Here is a 21,380-nt window from a genome sequence, read left to right as displayed (position 1 = left end):
GCGATATTTGGCCAGAAATCTAATCGTGGTATTGTTACTTGTTACTCGGGCGGGGCGCTGCGGCTCCTAGTTATTTACTGTCCACTCGACAAACACGCTGCGCATGCTTATGAATGTTATTCCCCACGGTTGAACCGCTGATACACATTGCAAGAATTTAGTTATAGTTAGCAGTTAAGCTGTCTTACATGTCGTAGGAACTGTGCTCCCCTACCTATCTCACTCGTATAAATAGATCTCGTCCTTTCTTTTCCTTTATCTACAAAACAACGCTTCTTCAACCCTCTTCCACACTATTAACTCCCAATGGATCTTGTCTTCTCGTGATATCACACCACTACCCTTGATTTACAACCAAATCTCTTCACAGCCTCAATAGCTACCTTACGGGGGCATCGGGGCAGATAATTATCAACACCAACTAAGAGAACTAACCCCACAAAAAGAAAAAAAAAGCATTACAATGTGCTTCTACGATATCGACCTCTGGCGATGCTTCGTGTGCAATACGATAAGAGACTACTTCGTGTTCAACGTAACTTCTGCCCACTTTTCGGTGCCGACGGCCACATACCGCAATGGACAGGCTGGGGGAGAACTACCGAGCTTTACGGAACCTGCGACTGCGCTCAAGGTATTAGGTAATGAAACAGAGCGAAGATGTTCTCTGCGGCTCGATGTCGTCTGCCTTTGCGGAGGGCTATGAGAACTCGCTGTTTGTTTTTACCTTTTTAGCCCCCTTTTAAGGATGAGTGTTTTGGGGCAGAGGATACCGGTTTTCTTTTCTTCTGGAAAAGAATAACGAGGTAAGTATCAAGTTATTTTTAGTTGCTGGGGAGGAAATCCAACACAACGCTAACGAAATAGCGACGATAATAAATAACCTAGAGATCTCATCTATCTTTATTATTCTAGACCCGGCCCGTTAGTATTTCTTTTCCCCGTCTCCGTCTTCGCCTTTCTTACCAAGACGTACTACTACTTCGGTTATAGGTCACTTTACCTCTCACTCTTTCGCTCTTAAGCGAAGCCTATAGTCTTTTCCGCGTTATTGAAAAATCACACTGCCCCTCTCTACTCGAAGAATCTACATTCTAACCATCCAAGTACCAAAGCAGCCGCCGGTAGTCTATTCTCGATAAGCCAATCTCTACTTCTAGCTCCCCCTACGGCGCCTTTTCTGTCTAGAAAAAAAAGTTAATATCTAACTTTCTTCCTCCACCTACGCTCCTTTCGAAACTACTATTTGGGTCTAGTCTACTAGTCGTTAGCGCCAGGTGCTTCGGCCGCCTATCCCTTGCCTACTAAGCGATACTCGAGGCCTATATTATACGCCATAGTATAGACGGTCCGCCGTTATTAAAAGGTGATAATTGTCACGGCACGGTACCGTAGGCGCTGTGAGCAGGCCTACGGGTGCGTGACCATCCTATAACCTACTACAGATTGCAGCTTGGCAGCTTGCAATTCTGGCATCCGTTTGGAAGGTGTGGTGCAGCGGTAGTAGGTGCTGAGCCCCGCCGTCACAATAATACTCGGGAATACGATAATCTCTCGGTTAGGATCGCTTCGGAAAAGCGCTAACTCAGTATCAAAGCTAAGAGTATCGGGGTTATTAAGATCTATGTCTTCTATAGTGGCTATTAGTTAGATTAAATAAATTGGACAAAAAGGTTAGGGGACCGGACCCAAAAACTTACGTAATTTCGGGAGGGAAGAAGACACCGGCCGGTGCTGCTCCTCGAGCTGGCCTCGCTTCGCCTTTCTCGCTCGGTCGAGACGCTCTCTCTGGTGTGGGGGTAGCTTCTTCTTGTACTCGACCCTGATACGTCGTCCCTGAATATCATGGCTGTCAAGGTGGCCGAAGACATACTGTGCATCCAGCGGGTCGTCAAAATTTGCAAAGGCGAGGCCGCGGAACAGTCCGTCCCTGAAGTGATAATTGAACGCGTGTGGTAGGGGCAATCCAAGTTCCGTTATAATGCCTAGGAATATTTCCTTCCGAATGTGGAAGGGGGTATTCTTGATGACGAGGGTGGTGTGGAGGAAGTCGCTGCCGAGCGCTAGCGGTTGAGCTGGCGACTTGGCGTTGGTGGTATAGGCCAATCCCGAGTACCGGGTTAATGGGGTATTTAGGGCTTGGCTACCAAGCTTGGGCTGTTCGGGCGACGTCTATTCCTAGATACGAGGTATTAGCAAGCCTCGTCGTCTATCGTCGGGGGAGATAAGAAGTAGGAGGGAACGCACTGAAGGGATCGCCCGGCGAGGTCCTTAGCGTAGTTTATTATCGCCTATAACGCTATTAACGGTATTTGCACTGCCGTTATAGGCCTATACTTAGGCGTTACTAATAAAGTTATCCGCGGCGAAGCTCGCCGTGGGCGGTATCCTATTATTGCTATCGTAAGTGCCGAATCGGTCGATGGTGGCGGTGGGAACTGGCGTGGTGGTGGAAGCGGCGGGCTGATGGGCATGGCGAGAGCAGCGACCATGTCCAACACTGGGTACATGGGCGGTGGGATTCAGCCAGACGAGTATGCAAAGGCCGTTGTGGGCGAAGGTTATGACGGGAGATCATCGACATAGTTTGGTTGTCTGTGATAATATACCAAATGCTTTCAGACACTCTGTTCAACTACGTGAGAAGCAATTCAGCACCTGCACATCTTTTAAAACTGTGGGAACTACAATTGATTAGAATTGATTGGACACGCTACAATCCTCATACCTGATCAAGAGGTGAAGTTCGGTTTACAAGCACCTCATAAATAGCACCGAGAATTAAATCACGATTAAGCATTCTCATCCACCTACAGCAGCTCTTTACCCAGCTCCAGAAATCAGCGCGCAATTCGCAATCCTTTCCAGGCCGAGCAGTCAGAAACCCGCTCCCCCGTGGCTCCAAGGTTATCTCGAGATGCCTCACCGTGCACACACCATTATTGGCATCTGCGCCATCTCCGCCCGACGGTCGCGGGCTTCTGCCGCACTATAAAACATTCTTCCGGCCGGCCCCATTGAGGCAAAGCTCCGTGGTGACCGAGTGCACCGTCGCATTGACGTAACTTCCTTGCCCCGTGTTGACAGGATAGTCGACATACGAGTTGACGTCAGCCTGCGGCCATTGGCTGTTCGTCCCCGTAGTCGCGCTAATGTAAATTGTGTACCGGTATTGATAGGGTGGGATGTTGTACGCTAGCCTCATCCGTCCGCTGCTGTCGATTACGAAGATGTACTTGTTCTTGACCTGTGCGGCTGTCGACGAGGTGGCTGCTAGAATAGCCCGCTAGACTCTCTGTTGGGCAGGTTAGCGAAGACGAAGAGCGATATGCCTTCTCGATCTCGGCGCTTCGACAAAGCAGATGCCTGACGTGACGGATAGTATGGAAGAAGATATTGCGATGCCGCCTTTGCTCCACTGCACAAATACGAGTCTCATGGAGATTCTGATTGCTCGCGGCGCCGACAAGATAGCTTTTCTGGGCCATCCGGAGCGCTACGCTGGTTCAGGGCAGGTTCACACTCTCACTATATTCCACTGACTGTTTGAGCGTTACCTGCTTTGGCAACTCGACAAAGAAAAAGTCGCTCGCTACCCGGCTTCAAAAGTCCGAGGGCAATACGCTATCGCTAATCACCTATATCATCAAGCACGGAAATATTTCTGCAAGCCGGACCTGTGCCACCTCACCAGCTACTTGCTGAGCCTGGAAGTTGATGAGCACAAGATGACCGCTATTCATAGTTCCAATGGTTGGTCACCGCTTCAATGGTCACCGCTTCAATGGTCACCGCTTCAAATGTTCCTAATTGCCGGGGACGCGTGGGCGCTAGACATTCCTACCTTGGTCCGATATTTGGTTCAGGGGGGTGCTGATCCGCTGGGTCGCTTTCAACTAGACCTGCTCGACGATGCCGAGTGTCGCAATCTCTCTGCGCTAATTAAAGACCCGGCCCGCTACAATGTGAATACGGGTGAAATACACGCCGAGAGCAATCCTCGGAACATCCTGTGCCACTGGAACCTCTCCATGGTCTTCGACACGACCCACTGATGGCATACCCGATTCCGACCTGGGTCAAGTACATTCAACTTAACCGGCAAACGCTGCGTTGCTCTCTTGGCATGACATTAGTGGAAATTACGGAAGAGCTGGGATGCAAGAAGGTTGTGCCCATGCTCAAGCAAGCTATCGAATCGGCGCTGCCGTTCTAACGACGCGCGCATATGGACTGTCAAGATCATGGGCTTGCAGGTGTGAGGTGCTAACTGAGAGAGGTCAGGCCATTACCCGGATGCATTGTTGAGAGGCTAGAGAGATGACCGGATTCTGCTGGGCTCGGGCCTGCGTTTGCTGACTACGTTTATGATAGATGTTAGGTCATGGATGCCAAAAAACTGGAACTTGTAAGCGTCGGACGCAAAACTTTGCACAAGTCAGTCGTTTAATTAAGGCGACTCAATGACTTGCGGATGACGCCACATTGCACTTGAAGAGGATGGTGGACTGAGCGAGAACTTTGCTGCCCCTATGAATAGATCGACGCATAAAAATGCTGGACAATTGAGGGTCCTCCCGCGGTTCAAATGTTTGGACAAGAGATTGTGCAACCTCGGGTATTGTACCCGCACTTTGTCTGTCCTTGTGCTAAAGGGGCAATTGTCCCCGGATTAGATAGCCACTGCTCGTGTCACTGCTCGTGCTGCTATGTGGGTTGAGACGAGTGGTCCGTATGCCCTCATCTATGGTGCTGCGTCCAGGCCAGTTCACCGAGATAAAATTTTTTTTGGAAGGTTTACGCAGCTGCAGGCTCTACAGGGCTCATCCAGGTATTACTTTGTACCTGCTTTGTAACCGAAAGATAGTTTCGGCCAGCGCAAGGTCCATTAGGTCATTCTGGAGCCTATTGTTTATGAGATGCGAATGGGGTCGGGACACCGCAAATCTTGGCATCTGTGCAAATCGTGGCATCTGTGCAACATTGGTCAAGGTGTGAGCGGCGAACCTCATGCCTCTAGGCGACCGTGGCTCCTTCTGGAAAGTAGTTTGTCGTCAGCCGGATAGAATGTCGGTACTCCGTAGTCTGTACTCCACTGGGGATTTGCGGGGAGCGCGTGGAACGGTTCTCGTTTCGGACCATCCAACAACGAACGGCTGTCATAGCATCTAGGTACATTAGGCATCTTATCCACAATAAAGGCCACGTGCTTCTTTCCGTATCTTTCTGCAGGAATTCGCATGTACTGGGTGGGTCAATGCTCATTTGAGTGAGACAGCAGCAAGCGTACCTGCATCTCTGCACCTCCGCCCCTCCAAGACTCTTGTTTCGTCGAGATCCTACAACCTTCCACTCTCGGATGAAGAAGGATGCCCGAGCGCATCATTTTGCCTCAACCTGATTCGCCGGCGCGGTTTGTCGCCAGATGCGGTATGGCGCATACCATAGACAACCAGGGGCTTGGGAAAACATGCGGGTATTTCACAGTAACACTCCCAATTACCCGGACGGCGGCCTTGAGGATCCCAGTCTCACAGTCGAGGGATCCTGCCTCGTCCCTTATTTAAGACGAGTCGTGTCCTAGTCCAAAAACGGCGATTATTTGCGCCAGAGCGAGCCCAGCTTAGCAAAACTCGTCTGCTCAAACTCGTCGACTACTCGCTGGTTACCTAGCTGCACACACCATGGTCGGCGTTCCTAGCCGTTCCAAGGCCTGTTCAACATGCAAGAGACGACGCAAGGGGGTGGGTGAACCAGATAACTTCTGAACTGCGACGACCTAGAACGAAGCTGAACCACCCGTGTTAATTTTTCTTCCTCGAGAACTAGTGTGACCTCGCCCGCCCCTCCTGCTCGCAGTGCCGCGGGCTCGGCATAGAGTGCGGCGGCTACGACAGGGATCTAATCTTTGTCGTCAGCACTCTCGACGACAGGCCCGCTGGCCGCAGCTATCGCTTGGAACAGCGCAACCTGCCACCGCCACCGAGCAGCAGCCAGGAGGTAACCATCCCTCCGACGGCAGGACTCCAGCAACCGCCGTCCCTGGTGCGTGTGGCCTACGAGAGCCACTACGCGGGGCGCTTCTGGGAGGCTTACATGCCCCGGGGCCGGCCCATCCGGCCTGCGCTGGTCACGAGCTACATATGCAACTGGACGACCCTTGCGCAGAGGCTGTACGATGCCGACGAGGCCTTGCGGTTTGCGTTTCTTGCCAACTGCCTCTGTCATGCTGCGAGGAGAGTCGACGGGGATTGTGAGGCTAGCGCGCCGTCGATGGAGGTTGAGGGCCGTCGCATGTACGGGAGGGCGCTGGCCAGCTTGAAGAGGTCGCTTTCTAGGAATCCGGAATCGAACGTGGCTGCGGTGATTGCGGCGAAACTGTTGAGTAATTTCGAGGTAAGCCTATGCCAACGGTCTTGTTTCTGTGCACTTAGAGACACTGCTGACCTTTCGATCTCTCTATTCGATGCTCAGATGTTTTTTAGTTCCGAAAAACAGGCCTTTCTCGAATCGCGAGGCTGGGAGCAGCACCATGCCGGAGAGACAGCACTCTTGGTCGCCTGCGGCCCTGCTGGATGTTCACGCGGCAGTTCCCACGAAATCTTTATTGACGACCGTGTAGATCTAGCGAGTAGTCCTGTTTTTCTTTCCCAGTATTACGTGCAGGCGTGCAGGCGTCGTCTAACCAGCACCTAATCGCAGCTTCTCTCGGCCATCAAAGCCCGCAAGAAATCGCCTTTGAGCACTGACGAATGGAAAACACAACCGTGGTCCGAGACTCCCAAGAACCTCAAAGATGTCCTCGTCGACGTCTTGATACACATGCCCGGCCTTCTCGAGGAGTTTGACCACATGCGCCTCTGTCAAGACGAAAACAAAAAAGCGAGGCGCCGGCAGCGCCTTCTTGCTCGGTGCAGCATCTACCAAGGGGAGCTTCAGAAGTGGAAGGCTATTGTGTGTCCGGCAGGTGAGATGGACGTGTCTTGCCTGGGCCGAGCTGAGCCGACTCAAGGCAATGTTGCCATAGTTCATGGCCTCACCCTCTACTGGACCACGTGCATCCTGCTCTACACGACGCAGCAACTCGCGTCTGGACCTGAGCCCGTGCTGCCGGCCCACGCTGACCCAGCCATCTACATCCGCAACATTGTCGATACAGTACCGCTTCTGTTAAGGCGCAAAGCTGGCTTGTACGGTCAGCACGCAGCCATCTTGCCACTGGCGGTGGCGTTGCAGTACGCACTGGCGCTTGGAAGCCCCATGGACGAGCTGCGGGAGAGGTTAATGGGTATTTTGGCGGAGCCTTCGGGTGCGCTGGTCAGACCCTTTCTCATTGGCTATGATTTCAACTCGAGAGAGAGCGGGGACTTGGATACAATGAAGGAGAAGGCTCGACAATGGGCTGGAACCACATGGTTGTGGATGAAGTTACGAATGATGGACTAGTTTGCCCAGTTTCGTGCGTCAAAATTGTGCCATCAAATGTGCTGGCTTGCCTCCGAGGAAATAGGTGAGGCCGTGTGATGAGTACGGAGGTCACAGGAGAACAAAGGACCTGTTCTTGGCACTTGTAACAGTATCTCATTGAAAGTGGCCAGCAGTCGTTCCGGTGACATTGTTGAGAGCATAAATAGGTGCCGGTTGGAAATAAAATTCTTGTGAACTCGCCCTCTCCAGATCGATCCCGACTGACCATCCCGAAAACTTGTCGGCTCTGCCAAAGAAAGACTTCCCGACTCCTAATGCCGTCGTGTTGGTACAAGTTCGAGCCTCGGGGCAGACAAGTCGGTGATAGAACCGGGAAAATAAAGCTCTTGGCTTATGTAACGTTCAAGGACGCAAGGCTTCCGACCAAGCATGGCCCCTTTCGGGTCACATTCAGCGCAAGACTTAGCCGAAACGTCGTCGCCGTTATTAGTCCCCACCGCCACAGCGGGGAACAACAGCCTCACGCGAGGCTCGGGGATTGGAACCGGCTCCTTGGGTTGACTGAAATGGCAACTCCCAACAATAGCGTCTTGGGCCGGACGCAATATCACCAGGCGCTTGGCTAAGTGTGTGCTTGCCGAACGACAAGCCGAGTCACTTATCTCGAAACGGCCAGACCTCTCAAACTGTGTATAAATAAGCGGGCAACTCGCCATCTTGAGATCTCAGACACAGTCCACACCATCACGACAACTCAACAACCCTGCTCCTCTACGACATCTACCACATCCACTAAAATGAAGCCCACCGCTCTCATCACCCTCCTCGCCACAGCATCCGGCACCCTCGCCGCCCCTCAAACCTCCTCCGCCCCCGCCCCCGCCCCCAAATCAATGGGCTTCATCGGCTGCTCCATGGCCGAGAACGTCGCCCAAGGCTACGTCGCCGCCGGCGGCAAGCGCATGTGGGGGCCCTACGGGACTGGCGGGCTTGTCGTCCAGTCATGGACCGACACCAACTCCAACCCCTGGAAAATGTTTGACGCGCAGGCCGCCAAGAATGGCAAGCCCGACATGGTCTGGGTGCAGGTGTGCATCTTCCAGAACCCCGGCGCCACGGCCGCCGAGGTGGCCAAGATGATTGCCAACGCCCGCCAGCACGCGGCCCCCGGCGCGCAGATTCTGATTACCGGGCAGCCCATCTACCCGGATAACCCGACCAGCTGCTTCCTGGCGGGCGCGAACGGTCCGCAGCTGACGGTGAACCTGGCCAAGCAGGCAGCAGCGGATCAGAGTTTGAATGTGACGTACCCTGGGGAGTTCAAGTTGATGAAGGGCGAGGTGCAGGACGGGTGTCATGCGAATACTGCGGGTCAGTTGTCGTTGGGAAAACAGGCCATTGCGTTTTGGGGTTGAGGAGGGGGGGTCATGGGGGGAATTACCTCGCGTTGAGCTGGGGCGGGTGTCGTGACTAGGATGGGGAGATTCTTGTATATATCCTAGAGAAGAAAAGGAGGGGCTGAGAATGAGATCTCGGACATTGCATCGGCCCTCAAAGTTGTGTATAAGTTGGAAGTGTGACTAAACATGCTTGATTGGTCCATTCTTGATGATTATCCTGTCCGGAGGACATATTACTGCGAAACTTTGAAAAAATTACTATGTGAAATTGATAAGACGCCTTATCGCCTTTCCGGATTGGCTAACCTATATAGAAAGGTGGACCCGATTTCTCAGTCATATTCAATATGGGCAGCCCCTATTACGTGCCTATCTGCTGTTCGGTCAGCATACTTTCCAAAATTGATGCAACTGGTATTATTGTGTGTATAACTCTACGGAAATTTTGAATCTGAAGTCTGATTCGTATTATAATAGAAATTGGCTACGATATAAGCGTTTAAATGCTTTCTAGCGTGGTGGGGCGTACGCAAGTAGTGCCAATGCCAGGGTGGGCTTGCGTACGTGACTACGCGAATTGCCCTTCAACCCCGCCTCGAAACTCCTCGCCCACCCTATGATTGCTTTTCTTTTTCCAATAATTAGTCGTACCGTAGTACCTTCGACGAACCTTACAATCTACCCGCTCTTCGTAGCTAACCTCCTTTCCTCCGTAGTACCGTTTTGCCTATTATAGCCAAGTTATTTAGTATCTATGGCGGACGCGGCAGAGGCGGCTGCTCGCAAAGTTTGCCACACCTGCGGCGTAGAGAAGGATATCGACTAATTCCGGTCGTTCCGAGGCCCTCGACGGATCGCTCTTGATTACGCGGACTGCCACAATCGCGGCAGGCAGCAGGTAAGTCTATTAGACGTATCTTCCTTGGTTTCCTTGCTAACTTCATTCCCAGAGAGCCGCGTCGAACGTAAGAGTTTCTGTAGCTGTTGCCGTAACCTGCGGACAAAGTCCCGCCCTTCCGCCTCGCCAGGATCTCACCTTTCGTTTGATAAGTCGGTATTCTTAACCACAGTCTAACGGCAATAGGGTAAAGACCAGGCTCTATTCCGGCAAGCCCTAAAAGAATTACGGCAAGCCAAAGTATCTGTTTCGTTATAGGAGCTTCTTACGTCGAGATATGCGATCAAACTACCTCCGGCTCAGGTTAAGGCTTTTGATAATACCCTCCGCATCTTCCCCATCAAGGCGTAGGTTAACGAATATAACCATCAGCACCTCCTAGGCCTGCGAAAGGCGGCTGTGTAGGTGGACGTAAAGTACGAAGGCGTAAGCGTAGAGAGAGTCGAGTCCTCCAACGCTAGTAATCTGATCAAACGATTACCTCTTTATGTTGGTTGCCGGGTCATACTAACGAGGAACCTCTGGGCCAACGTCAGGCTTATGAACGGTGCCCAGGGTACTATATACGACATCTCGTAGGCTGAAGGCGCTAACGTGCTGGAAGACCCACCGCAGGTTATTATGGTTACGTTTGATAACTATACTAGGCCGCCGTTCCTAATACCTAGCGTGGAAGAGCTTCGTGATAGGGCTAAGCTGGTGGTTCCTATCCTTAGGGTTCGGCAGGAGTTTGTTCTTGGGGCTGGCACTGGCTACCGGGAGCAGTTTTCACTACTTGTTTGCTACGCAATCACAGTACACAAGTCACAGGGCGTCACTCTCGACAAGGTGGTTTATGATATCTCCGCGCCAGAGTTCGCGTCCGGCCTATCGTACGTGGCAGTTTCCAGGGTCAAGACCTTAGATGGCCTAATATTTGAGTCGCCGTTTGATCGGAGCAGGATATACCGCAAAATACCGGTACAGAGCATACAATTGAAGATAGCAGATTACGAGGCAAGGAAGTTACAGCTATTAGATCCACAGGAAGAGGAGGTTGACCCGAGCGATATGAGCGGGTATATAACTAATAGCTCTATTGTATAGATGTAAGATTTAGTTGTGTAGGTTTAGCCATCGTTGCAAGAAAAGATCTCTTGAGCATCGGAGTTATTGGCCTCCGGATAGGATATTGTCGCTTCGCTTGCTCTCCACGTTATCCAAATAAGCCAACTGTCGCGCCCTAAATTGCCAGGAGCGAGAGAGAGGAAGGAAGCGTCCCGTAGCGTAGCGAAGGGACACGCGACTGACGAACGAAGCGACGCGAGCAATTTTATAGTAGAGCTATGGGCTCTTGACGAAAGCGATTTGTTGACTGTACTTATATGGGAATCTCTTAGTGAAGATGTGGCCCCGGGCCGCACATGCGGCCGAGCTGATGCATGGGTTCCACTGTTCCAGACCATCCCCTTCCTATATATATTCCGCCATGGCCAAGATAGCTAGACTTCCTTCCTGCAAGCAATACAGTCACCAGTTTCCCACCCAAAAGGACACTCGGATTACCTGCACGACGAAGGCTGGTAGCTCAGTGACTGTGTCCCTCATTTTGTGCCGGTGTTTAGGCCACTCCGATCGAGCTATTTAGAGGGTCCCGGTCGCCGGAGTATTTGAAGAGGTTTCCGAAGCTGGAAGATACATCTCTAAAGCATTCAGAGGCATACAGTAATACAGTCGTTCAAGAATCTAAACCCTGCCCTCCGGACTTTTGAATGGGGTTAATTAGAAAGTAGGAGATGCTTCCAAGAAAGGCCTAAAACCGTTCTAGAATGAGGGGAGACCGTCACTTTAGCTGGTTCCCGGACAGCAGGGCGTCGAATTCTTTTTCTCTCGCGGCCGGCCATGCCGCCGACCAATCGCCACGGCAAACGATCCCCCCCCTTCCGCGCTCCAAGTCGTCCAAGCTGCGCGTTGACGACCCAGCCGACAAGTCCCTCTACTGTTGGCAACACAAGAAGCAGGCCAGCCTGTCGGCTCGGTCTAGCCCAGGGACAGGGATCGCAAACACGCCGATTTTTCGAAAAACAAACCCCCCCCCCCCCCCCCCAAAAAAAAAAAAAAAACCAGCATCAACACGCTAGTCAATCGCCTGGGCCTCATCACAACACAAACAAACTCTCCCAAGCCGCCGCGGCGACAGCAGCACCCCCCCGACTATATGTCGCTCATCCTGGCGAGCGAGTCGCTGCAGACGGCCTCGCTGCTGCTCGCCGAGCTCGCCGAGCTCGTGTCGCAGCAGAACGAGGCTGGGTACATGTACATCTTTTGGCTGGCGGACGGAGGAGGGCGAATGATGTGCTTGCGTCGTACGCTACCGCGGACGATGACGACGACGACGACTACGACGGCGACGACGGCGACTACACGCCTAGAAGCAGGAGCCGAGGCGCGGGACGGGCTGCGGAGGGGAGAACCAAGAAGAGCACGGGCTCGAAGGAAAAGAAAATCTTGCTCAAGATTGGTCGCGCTACCAATGTGCACCGCGTGCTTAATTAGAAATTGGTTGATTTGATGATGGATGCCATCCCCAAAGCAGCTCTAGTCGCTGACGGTGCCTTCTAGGAACCCTCGTACCACCTACTTCCACCAAACTGCAGTGTTGGTGGGGAATGCTCGAGCTTTGGGTGTTGGCCGGTTGACGCAATTCCCGCCCAGTGGCACGACATGAACTGTCTACTAATTACAATGGAACAAGCCACGGCTGGTTTTTAGTGGTATTGTGGGGGGTTAGTGAGATTCAGGCGCGGTATCTGGACTAGTCCATGACCAAGACGTACAACTGGACGCGCCCGTGTTCTCATCCTAGCGGCGGATGGCGCCACCAGTAACCGTTGATGTGTCGCTGCCAAGATTGGACGCTCGAGATTGAAGAGGGTGTTGGTGTGTAATCGAAGTTTGAGGGGTAAATATGATAACTAATCGTGGTTGCGCCTACTCAAACAAAACAAGAGGCAAGCTGAGGCCCGCGAGATTGGATTCGCGAGGATACTTGGATTGGGCGACAATATCGCCGATGACGTACTAATATTCAACCGAACCATACTCGCAGCATGGCTCACCTCGAAGCTCGGAAGCACGTCTCACCTGACTCGGGGTTTCCCATCACGCTCCACCCCAGCTTCAACCCCAAGATCAAGCAACACTCGCCCCCGGAGCCGCCTCGCATCGAGATCGTCCCCGAGAAAGACCGAGCGTTGTTCGCAGACCCCAAGAAGAAGGCACTACTTGCAGTAGCCAAGCGCGTCGATCTGACCGAGTCTGTCGGGACTGTCCTCGAAGATGTGCAGCTGTCGCAGCTCAACGGAGCCCAGCTGGACGAGCTGGCCCTACTCGTCACCGAGCGCGGCGTCGTCTTCTTCCGCGACCAGGACCTAACGACCGAGGGCCAGGTCGAGCTGTTCGGGCACTACGGCATCTTGGACCGGCACCCAGCGCAGAAGGACACGCAGCACGTCGTCATCCGCGGCAGCCGCGAGGACCACCGCGAGCTGCTCAAGTACACGCCCTGGCCGTCTGGCGACTTCCACGCCGACACGTCCTTCGAGATCAACCCACCGTCGTACTCGATGCTGCGCATGGAAGAGCACCCAGCCGTCGGCGGCGACACGGCCTGGGTGTCGACCTACGGCCTCTATGACGCTCTAAGTGACGCCATGAAGTGAGTCTCTTTGGCAGCAGCTAGAGCACGCATGCAGTTGAATTAGCCCATTTCTGACTCGCGATAGGAAGTTTGTGGATGGCCTGCACGCGGTGCACACGTCGCGTCTGCAGTACGACACGATTCTCGATCTCTGGGGCACTGGCCCCAACCGCGCGCCCGTCGACTCGCACCACCCGGCCGTGAGAAGCCATCCGGTGACGGGGCTCAAGGCGCTCAACGTCAACCCGGGCTTCGTGACGGGCTTCGCCGAGCTCAAAAAGTACGAGTCGGACAAGCTGCTCGACTTTTTCGCCTACCATATCCATTCAGCCGACGACCACGCCGTGCGCTGGAAGTGGTCCGTCGGCGGTGTCGCCATGTGGGACAACAGGCGAGTTTTTTGCTTTCCATCTAGTAGCGGGTTGTGTGGTTCGCGAGACTTGAAGCTGACGTGCAAAAGATGCACGAACCACCGCGTGATTCCCGGGACGTATGAGGCGCCGCGGAGGGGCATCAGGACGACCGTCTTTGGAGAGAAGCGTGAGTTGTCCTGACTAGACGTTCAATTTTCTTTCTTAGATTTGCTCCGAAGCTGAAAACATGGTATGGCAGCGTATTTTGATCCCACCAGCGAGGGCCGCGCTGAGCGTCAGAAGAGGCTCAAAGAAAAAGAGGTAAAGGGCAAGGATGCCGTCGAAGTGGTTAAGCTGGGCGGCCCCAACAGCTTTACGCCTGCTTGAGTCTGCTTGGCGGGATACAGGAACTGCGGCTATACCTTTATTGACAAGTTGGAAAGATCGTAACTCGCGGTCTTATTATTTGGGAAGGGGATGTATCTGTGCAACAGCGAGGATAAGCCCGCAGAGCTCAGTGGTAGAGCGCGTCACTAGTAACTCTTGAATCTTAAGATTCGGCATGACGAGGTCTTTAGTTCGACTCTGGATGTGGACACTATTTGTCTTCCTTTTGCTATTCCTTCTATTATTGTACGGTCCTTTCGGTTTGATTTTCTTTTTGCTGGCGACTCAACTCCAAAATGGTTGACAAGAATTTAGCAATTGTTTAATCCAGGGGTCTAAGTGGAACCAAAGAGAGCGAAATTGGTAGTTATGGGTAGTTATGTGATGTGATTGCTGCTGGCCTACCTGACGAATAACACGCACTATGCTCTCTTGTGTTTCATCCTAGTAACTGCTGCAAAACTCAGACAAGCCATGAATGCCAACGTACTTAGGATCGAAGTCTTTATGACGGGCGTGGCCATGTGCTTCTAGTTGTATTAGGTGACACATAAAGGGACCTTTCTCCAGTCTTTTAATGGAACGTTACTGATGATCAAACCCACAAAACACAACGCGCAAACTAAATGACCCTCTTAGCATGTTGGTGGTTTTCTTATCGTGATACATATCTTGAATAGCAAATAAAAGCGTTTGTACACTAGCCTAGCTGACTAGTATTACGAACGAGACTATGAGACTACGAGATCACGAGCAGGTACCTACGATAGTACTCACCCCTGAGACCTCCCACAACTTTCAGTGTTCGTCCCACACCTGCCACATATCCACATAATTAGTTCCAAACCTCCAAACACCTGCGACCGCCCACGGCAGCGTATCTCGTCACCGTCTAATATCAAAAAACCTTCTCGCGTTGGCCCGCAGAGCCTGTCGCGTCATGGTCGGTTCCTCCTGGGCCATGGCGCGCAGGACGCACGCGGCGTTGTCATGCCACGCCAAAAACTCATCGGCAGGCAGCGGGACTGCATCGTGCCTCAAGACCACGGCAGCGCCGTCATTGGCCGGCAGCTGAACCTCGCCATGCCTAAAGACGACCACGGCGCCCTCGTACGCGCCGTGCCGCAGCCAACCCCTGACGGTCTGGACGCCGATGCTGGCCACGTCACGGCGCACGAGATCCGAGAGGGCCACGACGAGCCCGTGAGCGTTGAGCGACGCGTCGTGCGGGTCGATGCGGTAGTAGGCCAGATCCGTGCCGCCGCGAGCGCCGAGGTCGATGGGCCGGGCCATCCGCTGCACGCTGTCCCACATAGCGCGCGACAAGAAGACGGACTCAGCGTCGTCGCGCAGCAGCTCCCTGCTAGCGTTGTGCAGCACGTACTCGCGCCGCTGCTGCGCCGAGACCAGCAGCGTCAGCGGGCCGAGTTTCTCGCCGTGGAACCGCGCCGGGTCCATCAGCCCCAGGTTGTACTGGTGCGCGTGGATGTAGTCGAGCGCGAAGCGAAGATCACGCAGGCACACGTCGCCGCGCGCGCCGAACAGGACCACGGGGCCGCGCCAGTCGAAGCACACGCAGCCGACGCCGTCGAAGCGGATCGACTGGTTCCGCCCGTAGCGCCGGCGTGTCGCCTCGCTCTCTTGGTCGCGGGGGTAGGCGAGCGATAGCGGCTGCGTAGCGAGCTGGCGGTCCGTGGTACTTAGATGGGGGAAGGAAAGGTTCGCGACCAGCTCGGTCGTGCAGTTGTCGGCGTCTAGGCCGTACGCGGTGAGGTCGTAGAGGCCGCCGCGGCGCCGCGGCAGCCAGACAAAGTACGGCACGCCGCCCTGCTCGGGGAATATGACTGCTCGGTAGCTCTCGTCGCGCGGCGCCCGCTGCTGGGCCGGCTCGGGAATGCGGCAGAATACGTCGTGCGTGCGGCTGTCGAGGTTGCTGCACAGCCTGCTGCAGTACGCGATGGCTCTGCAGAACTCGCACGCGCGCAGCGGTCTCAAGCTGGCCGGAGTCGCGCAGTGGCCGCACATCCCTAGAGGGTTGGTGTCGTAGCCTGACATTTGGCAAGTACAAGAAACTCAGAGAGGAGTGGCGGTAGGTAGCAAGTAGGTTGTTAGATTTTGGTACTCGGGCGATAGAATAATATCAAACCAGAGACCGTTTGGCAGGTAGTTTGTGCGAGGGCTTGCAAAGGAGATCTCTCGAGTCGTGTTTGTGGGTTATATACCTTGGGAACTGACGGTAGATTGACTTGAGCATTCGTACATTGTCACAATTAGTCAAGTATCAAAGGCGCGAACAATTGTTATGGCTTATCTTGGTGACTGGCCTTGTTCGCAGTCTTTTGTGATGCTCATAGCCATGGGAGTTACATGGCAAGGAGTCATTTGATGAGAAAACTGTGAGTGAGACTGAGACAACCACCTCTGTGATTGACCTACAAGCAATAACTCTGTGACTGGCCCCACAAGCATCCGAAACGCAAACAAAAGCATGTCATTGTTACGAATTAGCTAGTAGATAACCACGGAACTTAAAAACATGAATAGGAATCATCTTGGCAGTGATGAGAACAAAGACGTAAGAGAACACGTTGAAGGCATAAGAACTCATCGTTTGCTGCATGGTGCATTGATCAGGTGTTCAGGGGGCCAGGCAACAAGGGGGTTGTTTACACCCTTACCTAAAATAATCTAGTGTAACGTTTTTTTTTCTTGGCCTACCCACCTCGTATAAGGTGGGTAGCCCGCCCTCCCTCAGATCAGAGGGAGGGCATCGATCTTCCCCCGAGCCCTGATCTAGAGGAAGAAAATCACTTCTTTTTACCATGAATTGAGATCCCCAGACCAGCGCACGCGGTAGTGCCTTTTTCTTTGTTTTCTTTTGGCTTTCCAGGCTATGGAACTCTGTGCCTTTACTCTGCGAAGCTCACCAACCTATCGAGCCTATAGCTCGGTCGCTTCCACTGATCCTGCTATTGTTGTTTTTTTTTTTTTTTTTTTTTTTTTTTTTGGTTTTGTGGTGTCTTTTCACCGCTTCAGCATATCTAATCTTCCCCTAATAATTACCGAGGATCCGGCCGATTAATCGTGTCTGTAAATCCTGCTGGGTGACATGTAAGTCGCCGTTGCCCTGCTCGCTGGTCGCCTAGTTTACAGCCCCCACGACCTTTTCGTGCCAGAACCTTACAATGTCGCAGTAGAGCGGCTGAGGGCATGACTTCCGGTAGCGCTCATGTTAGAGCCGTGTTGTTGGTAGATGTTAGTATGTGAGCGTGCGAGCGTGTAAAGTGATGAAAGCAAGAGGTTCGGAATTTGAGATAAGGGGGAGAGTGAAAGCTTCGAGAGTGGTGCGGGCTGCGATACGATAATCCAAGTTTCAAGGCAGGAGATTTGTGGAAATGATCAGGGGTTCAGGGGCCGGGTAACAAAGGGGTTATTTACACCCTTACCCAATATAATCTAGTGTACTTTTTTCCCTTTTTTTCTTGGTGGGCAGCCTGCCCTCCCTCGGATCAGGGGGCTGGCATCGCTCTTTCCTTCTTTTCCGGCCAGTCTTTAGAAATCACGTCTTTTTACCATGAATTGAGATCCCCGGACCAGTGCATGTAGTAGTGCCTTTTTCTTTGTTAGAAAGATAGAAAGCCCTTAGCGAGTGGATTCCCAGGTTTACATTATTGTTTCGATCTCGACATAGTTAGAATAATGCCCGAGGAGGGAGTATTGACATCCGAACCGCGTTACTATTGTTTCTTTTTGTCATACAACGTGTATGTCTCTCGGCGGTTAGGCCCGGGAATCCATCATATTAACAATGCAATCAATCGGTCATCAGCTATTCTTCACCTCCTGTAGAACACAATAGATGACACAAATCGGTGGAGGCGATTCATTTTAGTGAGCTGAGCTCGGCCGGGATGAAATTTCGGTACATCCCTCAGTCAAGTCCCTCAGAAAGCGAGCTGCACTTGAGACTCACGTCACCTCAACACTGACATGCGTATCAGCTTCTTATTCTCTTACCTTTCTTTTAGATTTTTGTTGTGAAACGAGTCATTTGGTCAATCGATATATGGCACTATTGAAGCAGGGACGATTACTAATACGGAAAAATGTTTTTATTTATTCTCGATCTGAGGAGATTCTGAGGAGACAGGCCTTTACAGCCCGCCTACCGTCTGCTCCAGCTTCAACAGCAACTTGAGGAAAGCTCGTGTGCGCCACCAATACCAAGCAGATCATGCGCACTAACCAGGTGCGTGGATTGCCAGTTGGCCATGCAGGGCCAGGGACCCCTTTGCTACCAGAATTTACACTGCGTCATTAACGAGGCCTAGATGTTTGATGATCAATTATCCGACGGAGGTGCACAGTGGGCTACGGTCGAGGAGATGCAACGCGAAAAGATGGAGATGCGATTAACGGGAGAATGCTCTCAATTCTTTGGCGACAAGCTAGTCATATAGATTGAAATAGTTTTACGATGGCCGTCTGGCGGTGAGCGGAAATCTTTCCCTTTAATCTGTGTGTAATCTATAATTGCTTCTTTTCATTTTTCTCTCTCCCTCCCTCTTTCCTACTTCTCTCCTTTGTTTCTGCAATTCGAATCCGCAAATATTCGCCTGATTGATAACCAAGCCGTAGCTCTCGAGCCGTGCCGATCGAGCCGGGGAAAGCGCCCAAGTAAATTGCGCGCAGGTCGAATAGGAAGCGCTGGGCTGTCGCATATCAAAGATGGCGCAGCTTGATTAGGGTTGCTCGGAGTGGAGGGAGGTCCCTGTGCGTGTGCTTGATTCCCCCACCACAGTACCGGAGTCCGGTCGCCGGGAAATATTCCGCTCTTGATTGGGGCGGGTTATTACTGACAGTCTATAGGGCGATGCTGTATATTGCCTCCCGGCACCGATAGATTGGCCAGTTGCGCGGCCCTAGGCGAGGTGGCCGTCTCTTTTATGCTGCACCCTTTTCCACCACCTCTCTCTATCTTTCTGTCTTTCACACCCGACCGATGGCAATTGGCCGCCGCGCCCCTGCTTGGCACTTCGGGTTCTTGGGGGTTGGGTGGGCAACTTATCCATACAGCCGGGAGGGGGGAAAGCCCGCATTGACGCACCGGATTTTGTCCAGAATATGGATCTTGATCTTTTTTCGGGACCGTAGCTTGCCCCTGGCGCGAGCAAAACGGCGACCCTCGGACCCCCAAGCATTGGCGATCGCCAAGGATAATCTATTCTTAATGACGATGGTGTCCCGGTTGTGTTCCCCCCCCTAGCCGACCTATCTTGACGCTAGACGCCCTTTCATACAATTGTAGGGTGGGCGCCAGAGGAGAGGCAGATAAAGATGTGGGCATCTCTCCGCTTTCCAGTGTAATCAGTGTAATCAGTGCAATCCAGGGATCTCCCTTTGAGAGCGTGTCAAGACTACAGAAAAAAAACATGCAGCTTCTCTCCCTCGTCAGCCTTCTCGGCGCCGCTGCCCTCGGTGCGTGCCAGACGAGCGGCGCCAACGGGACCGCCGTCACGGGCAAGCTGGGCGACGCGAGGCAGGTCAGGAACAATCCCGTCATCGGCGAGGTGTGGGTGGCCACCTTCAACTCGAGCACAGTCAAGGGCACCGTCACAGCCATCGCCAACACGGTCGGCGTCAACTACACCATTGACGTGACAGGCTTGCCCGCGGAGAAGGGGCCTTACAGTGCGTTCTTTGCCTTTCCGACTCATACGCAGAAAGCAATTGGATCATGTCAAAACAAAACAGAACCGCCCACAACATACTGACCCTTGAAAACAGAGTACCACGTGCACCTGAAAGCCGTGCCAGCTGACGGCAACTGCGCCGACACGGGCGGCCACCTCGACTCGTACGTGCGTGGCGACTCGCCGCCCTGCGACGCCTCGGCCCCGCAGACGTGCGAGGTTGGCGATCTGTCGGGCAAGTACGGAACCGTGGCCGGCCCGACGGTGCTCAAGAGGTGAGTTTGCGCATCGCGTCTTTGGTCTCCTGGTCTCGTCCCGAGGAGTGTAACGTCTGGGGGTTTAGGGCTAGTGATGGAATGCTGCACGATAAAAGATGGACTGGAGACAAAAAGTGAAAGAAAGAAAGAAAGAAAGAAAGAAAGAAAGAAAGAAAGAAAGAAAGAAAGAAAGAAAGAAAGAAAGAAAGACGGAAAGAAAGAAAGAGACGAGGGAGCGAGAATTTGTGAGCCCTGCAACTCAGAGCTTGCGCTAACACGCAGCCGTCAAAGCTTCAACGACCCGTACACGGCGCTCAACATCATCATGCTGGGCTACATTGGCGACCGGGGAATTGTGTTCCACGACGCCAGCTCGGCACGTATCGCCTGCGCGACCCTGGTCAAGTCGCCAAACCAGCCCAAGCCCCAGTGAGATGGACGACTCAGGGGAAAGTACTGTGACCTGATTAGTTTCTGGGACTGGATTTTTGACAGGGAGAGAAAACAAATAGGGATTCAAGTTGTAATTAGACTTACAGAACACGCGTATTATGAAAAAGAAAAGAATGACTTGATCCAGAATAAAGAGACGACTTCCTCTCTCTATGAGATTCGCCTGCTGCCTGGGAGCTTGGCTCGCCCGTCCGACCACCAACGTTTCGGCGTCGTGGGGTGACTTGACAGGATTCCCTTGGCGTAAGCAGCGTCGGCCGCGGCGGCAACCTCCCGTTCCTGCCAACTGCTTGTTGTCGCGCCAATCCGGAGTTAGTTGGACACTCGGCCCACACACATAATTAGCGATTCGAGAGAGAAGCGGATTTACCAGCCCCGGCCGGCCTCCGAAAACCGAAAACTCCTCGTGGGATAACGGAGCCGTCGGCCCCCGCTCCCACGCGGCCTCCGCGCCGCTCCCAGCGTCCCTTGCGGCTTCTCTTCTCTTCAATGTTTATTAATAACCCGAATCTCCGGGCCGGGCTAAATCGATAAATTGGTGAATCTTGGCGTGCGCGCTGCTCGAGGAAAGCTGGATCTCCGGCCCGGGCCGGGCGCGTTGTTCTGTCGCCACGCGGGACTTGCAGCCAATCAATTAGCAGGTCGTCGATACGACCGACAAATACGATGCTCGCAGGCTTGCCGTCAAACGGCTCTTCGTGCAGCATATTCCAAGCCTCGGTCCGCGAGACCCCTTCTCTGTCTTTACGCATACGGGCGACCACAGACGACGCGCTCCCACTAATTAGGGTAGTCTCGCGCTAGCGTTGGGTCTAATGTTCCCGTCGGTCTT

General features: G+C 53.1%; 7 protein-coding genes and 1 non-coding gene across 8 annotated transcripts; 6 read left to right on the top strand and 2 right to left on the bottom strand.

Moving 5' to 3' along the window:
- Positions 1–1,166: 1,166 nt before the first annotated feature.
- On the bottom strand, positions 1,167–2,474 carry B0T26DRAFT_671029 (uncharacterized protein; the record flags this gene model as incomplete). Its single annotated transcript, XM_060439267.1, has 6 exons — positions 1,167–1,184; positions 1,227–1,242; positions 1,306–1,322; positions 1,441–1,622; positions 1,701–2,172; positions 2,349–2,474. 6 exons carry the CDS (start codon positions 2,472–2,474, stop codon positions 1,167–1,169), a joined length of 831 nt encoding a protein of 276 aa, XP_060303665.1.
- Positions 2,475–5,312: 2,838 nt separating this feature from the next.
- On the top strand, positions 5,313–7,664 carry B0T26DRAFT_689648 (uncharacterized protein). The gene is made up of 4 exons (XM_060441047.1): positions 5,313–5,744; positions 5,830–6,396; positions 6,475–6,627; positions 6,703–7,664. Exons 1-4 carry the CDS (start codon positions 5,685–5,687, stop codon positions 7,444–7,446), a joined length of 1,524 nt encoding a protein of 507 aa, XP_060303664.1. The 5' UTR covers positions 5,313–5,684; the 3' UTR covers positions 7,447–7,664.
- Positions 7,665–8,323: 659 nt separating this feature from the next.
- On the top strand, positions 8,324–9,009 carry B0T26DRAFT_689645 (uncharacterized protein). The gene has a single exon (XM_060441046.1). The coding sequence runs from the start codon at positions 8,343–8,345 to the stop codon at positions 8,841–8,843; it is 501 nt and encodes a 166-aa protein (XP_060303663.1). The 5' UTR covers positions 8,324–8,342; the 3' UTR covers positions 8,844–9,009.
- Positions 9,010–11,534: 2,525 nt separating this feature from the next.
- On the top strand, positions 11,535–12,261 carry B0T26DRAFT_671026 (uncharacterized protein; the record flags this gene model as incomplete). Its single annotated transcript, XM_060439266.1, has 3 exons — positions 11,535–11,743; positions 11,833–12,015; positions 12,048–12,261. 3 exons carry the CDS (start codon positions 11,535–11,537, stop codon positions 12,259–12,261), a joined length of 606 nt encoding a protein of 201 aa, XP_060303662.1.
- Positions 12,262–12,815: 554 nt separating this feature from the next.
- Positions 12,816–14,296, top strand: B0T26DRAFT_809073 (alpha-ketoglutarate-dependent sulfonate dioxygenase; the record flags this gene model as incomplete). The annotated part of the gene is made up of 4 exons (XM_060447253.1): positions 12,816–13,423; positions 13,491–13,796; positions 13,866–13,945; positions 14,018–14,296. 4 exons carry the CDS (start codon positions 12,816–12,818, stop codon positions 14,143–14,145), a joined length of 1,122 nt encoding a protein of 373 aa, XP_060303661.1. The 3' UTR covers positions 14,146–14,296.
- On the top strand, positions 14,262–14,356 carry B0T26DRAFT_t24. Its single transcript has one exon. It is a non-coding gene; the product is annotated as a tRNA-Thr (tRNA).
- Positions 14,357–15,030: 674 nt separating this feature from the next.
- On the bottom strand, positions 15,031–16,200 carry B0T26DRAFT_671024 (uncharacterized protein; the record flags this gene model as incomplete). The annotated part of the gene is made up of 1 exon (XM_060439265.1): positions 15,031–16,200. The coding sequence occupies one exon, from the start codon at positions 16,198–16,200 to the stop codon at positions 15,031–15,033; it is 1,170 nt and encodes a 389-aa protein (XP_060303660.1).
- Positions 16,201–19,577: 3,377 nt separating this feature from the next.
- Positions 19,578–20,528, top strand: B0T26DRAFT_632677 (Cu,Zn superoxide dismutase-like protein; the record flags this gene model as incomplete). The annotated part of the gene is made up of 3 exons (XM_060436469.1): positions 19,578–19,836; positions 19,933–20,113; positions 20,387–20,528. 3 exons carry the CDS (start codon positions 19,578–19,580, stop codon positions 20,526–20,528), a joined length of 582 nt encoding a protein of 193 aa, XP_060303659.1.
- Between the last annotated feature and the right edge of the window lie 852 nt (positions 20,529–21,380).

The sequence above is a fragment of the Lasiosphaeria miniovina genome (genome assembly GCF_030549165.1).
Source record: "Lasiosphaeria miniovina strain SMH2392-1A chromosome Unknown B0T26scaffold_1, whole genome shotgun sequence".
In the NCBI taxonomy this organism is placed as follows: Eukaryota; Fungi; Ascomycota; class Sordariomycetes; order Sordariales; family Lasiosphaeriaceae; genus Lasiosphaeria; species Lasiosphaeria miniovina.
This window is presented reverse-complemented; position numbering and strand designations above follow the sequence as displayed.

Excerpts from the sequence above, each read along its gene's own strand:
- B0T26DRAFT_689648 (XM_060441047.1), top strand. The coding sequence starts at position 5,685 with ATGGTCGGCGTTCCTAGCCGTTCCAAGGCCTGTTCAACATGCAAGAGA. Across the intron at positions 6,397-6,474 it reads AACTGTTGAGTAATTTCGAG|ATGTTTTTTAGTTCCGAAAA; the intron begins GTAAGCCTATGC and ends TTCGATGCTCAG. Across the intron at positions 6,628-6,702 it reads TTGACGACCGTGTAGATCTA|CTTCTCTCGGCCATCAAAGC; the intron begins GCGAGTAGTCCT and ends ACCTAATCGCAG.
- B0T26DRAFT_689645 (XM_060441046.1), top strand. The coding sequence starts at position 8,343 with ATGGCCGAGAACGTCGCCCAAGGCTACGTCGCCGCCGGCGGCAAGCGC.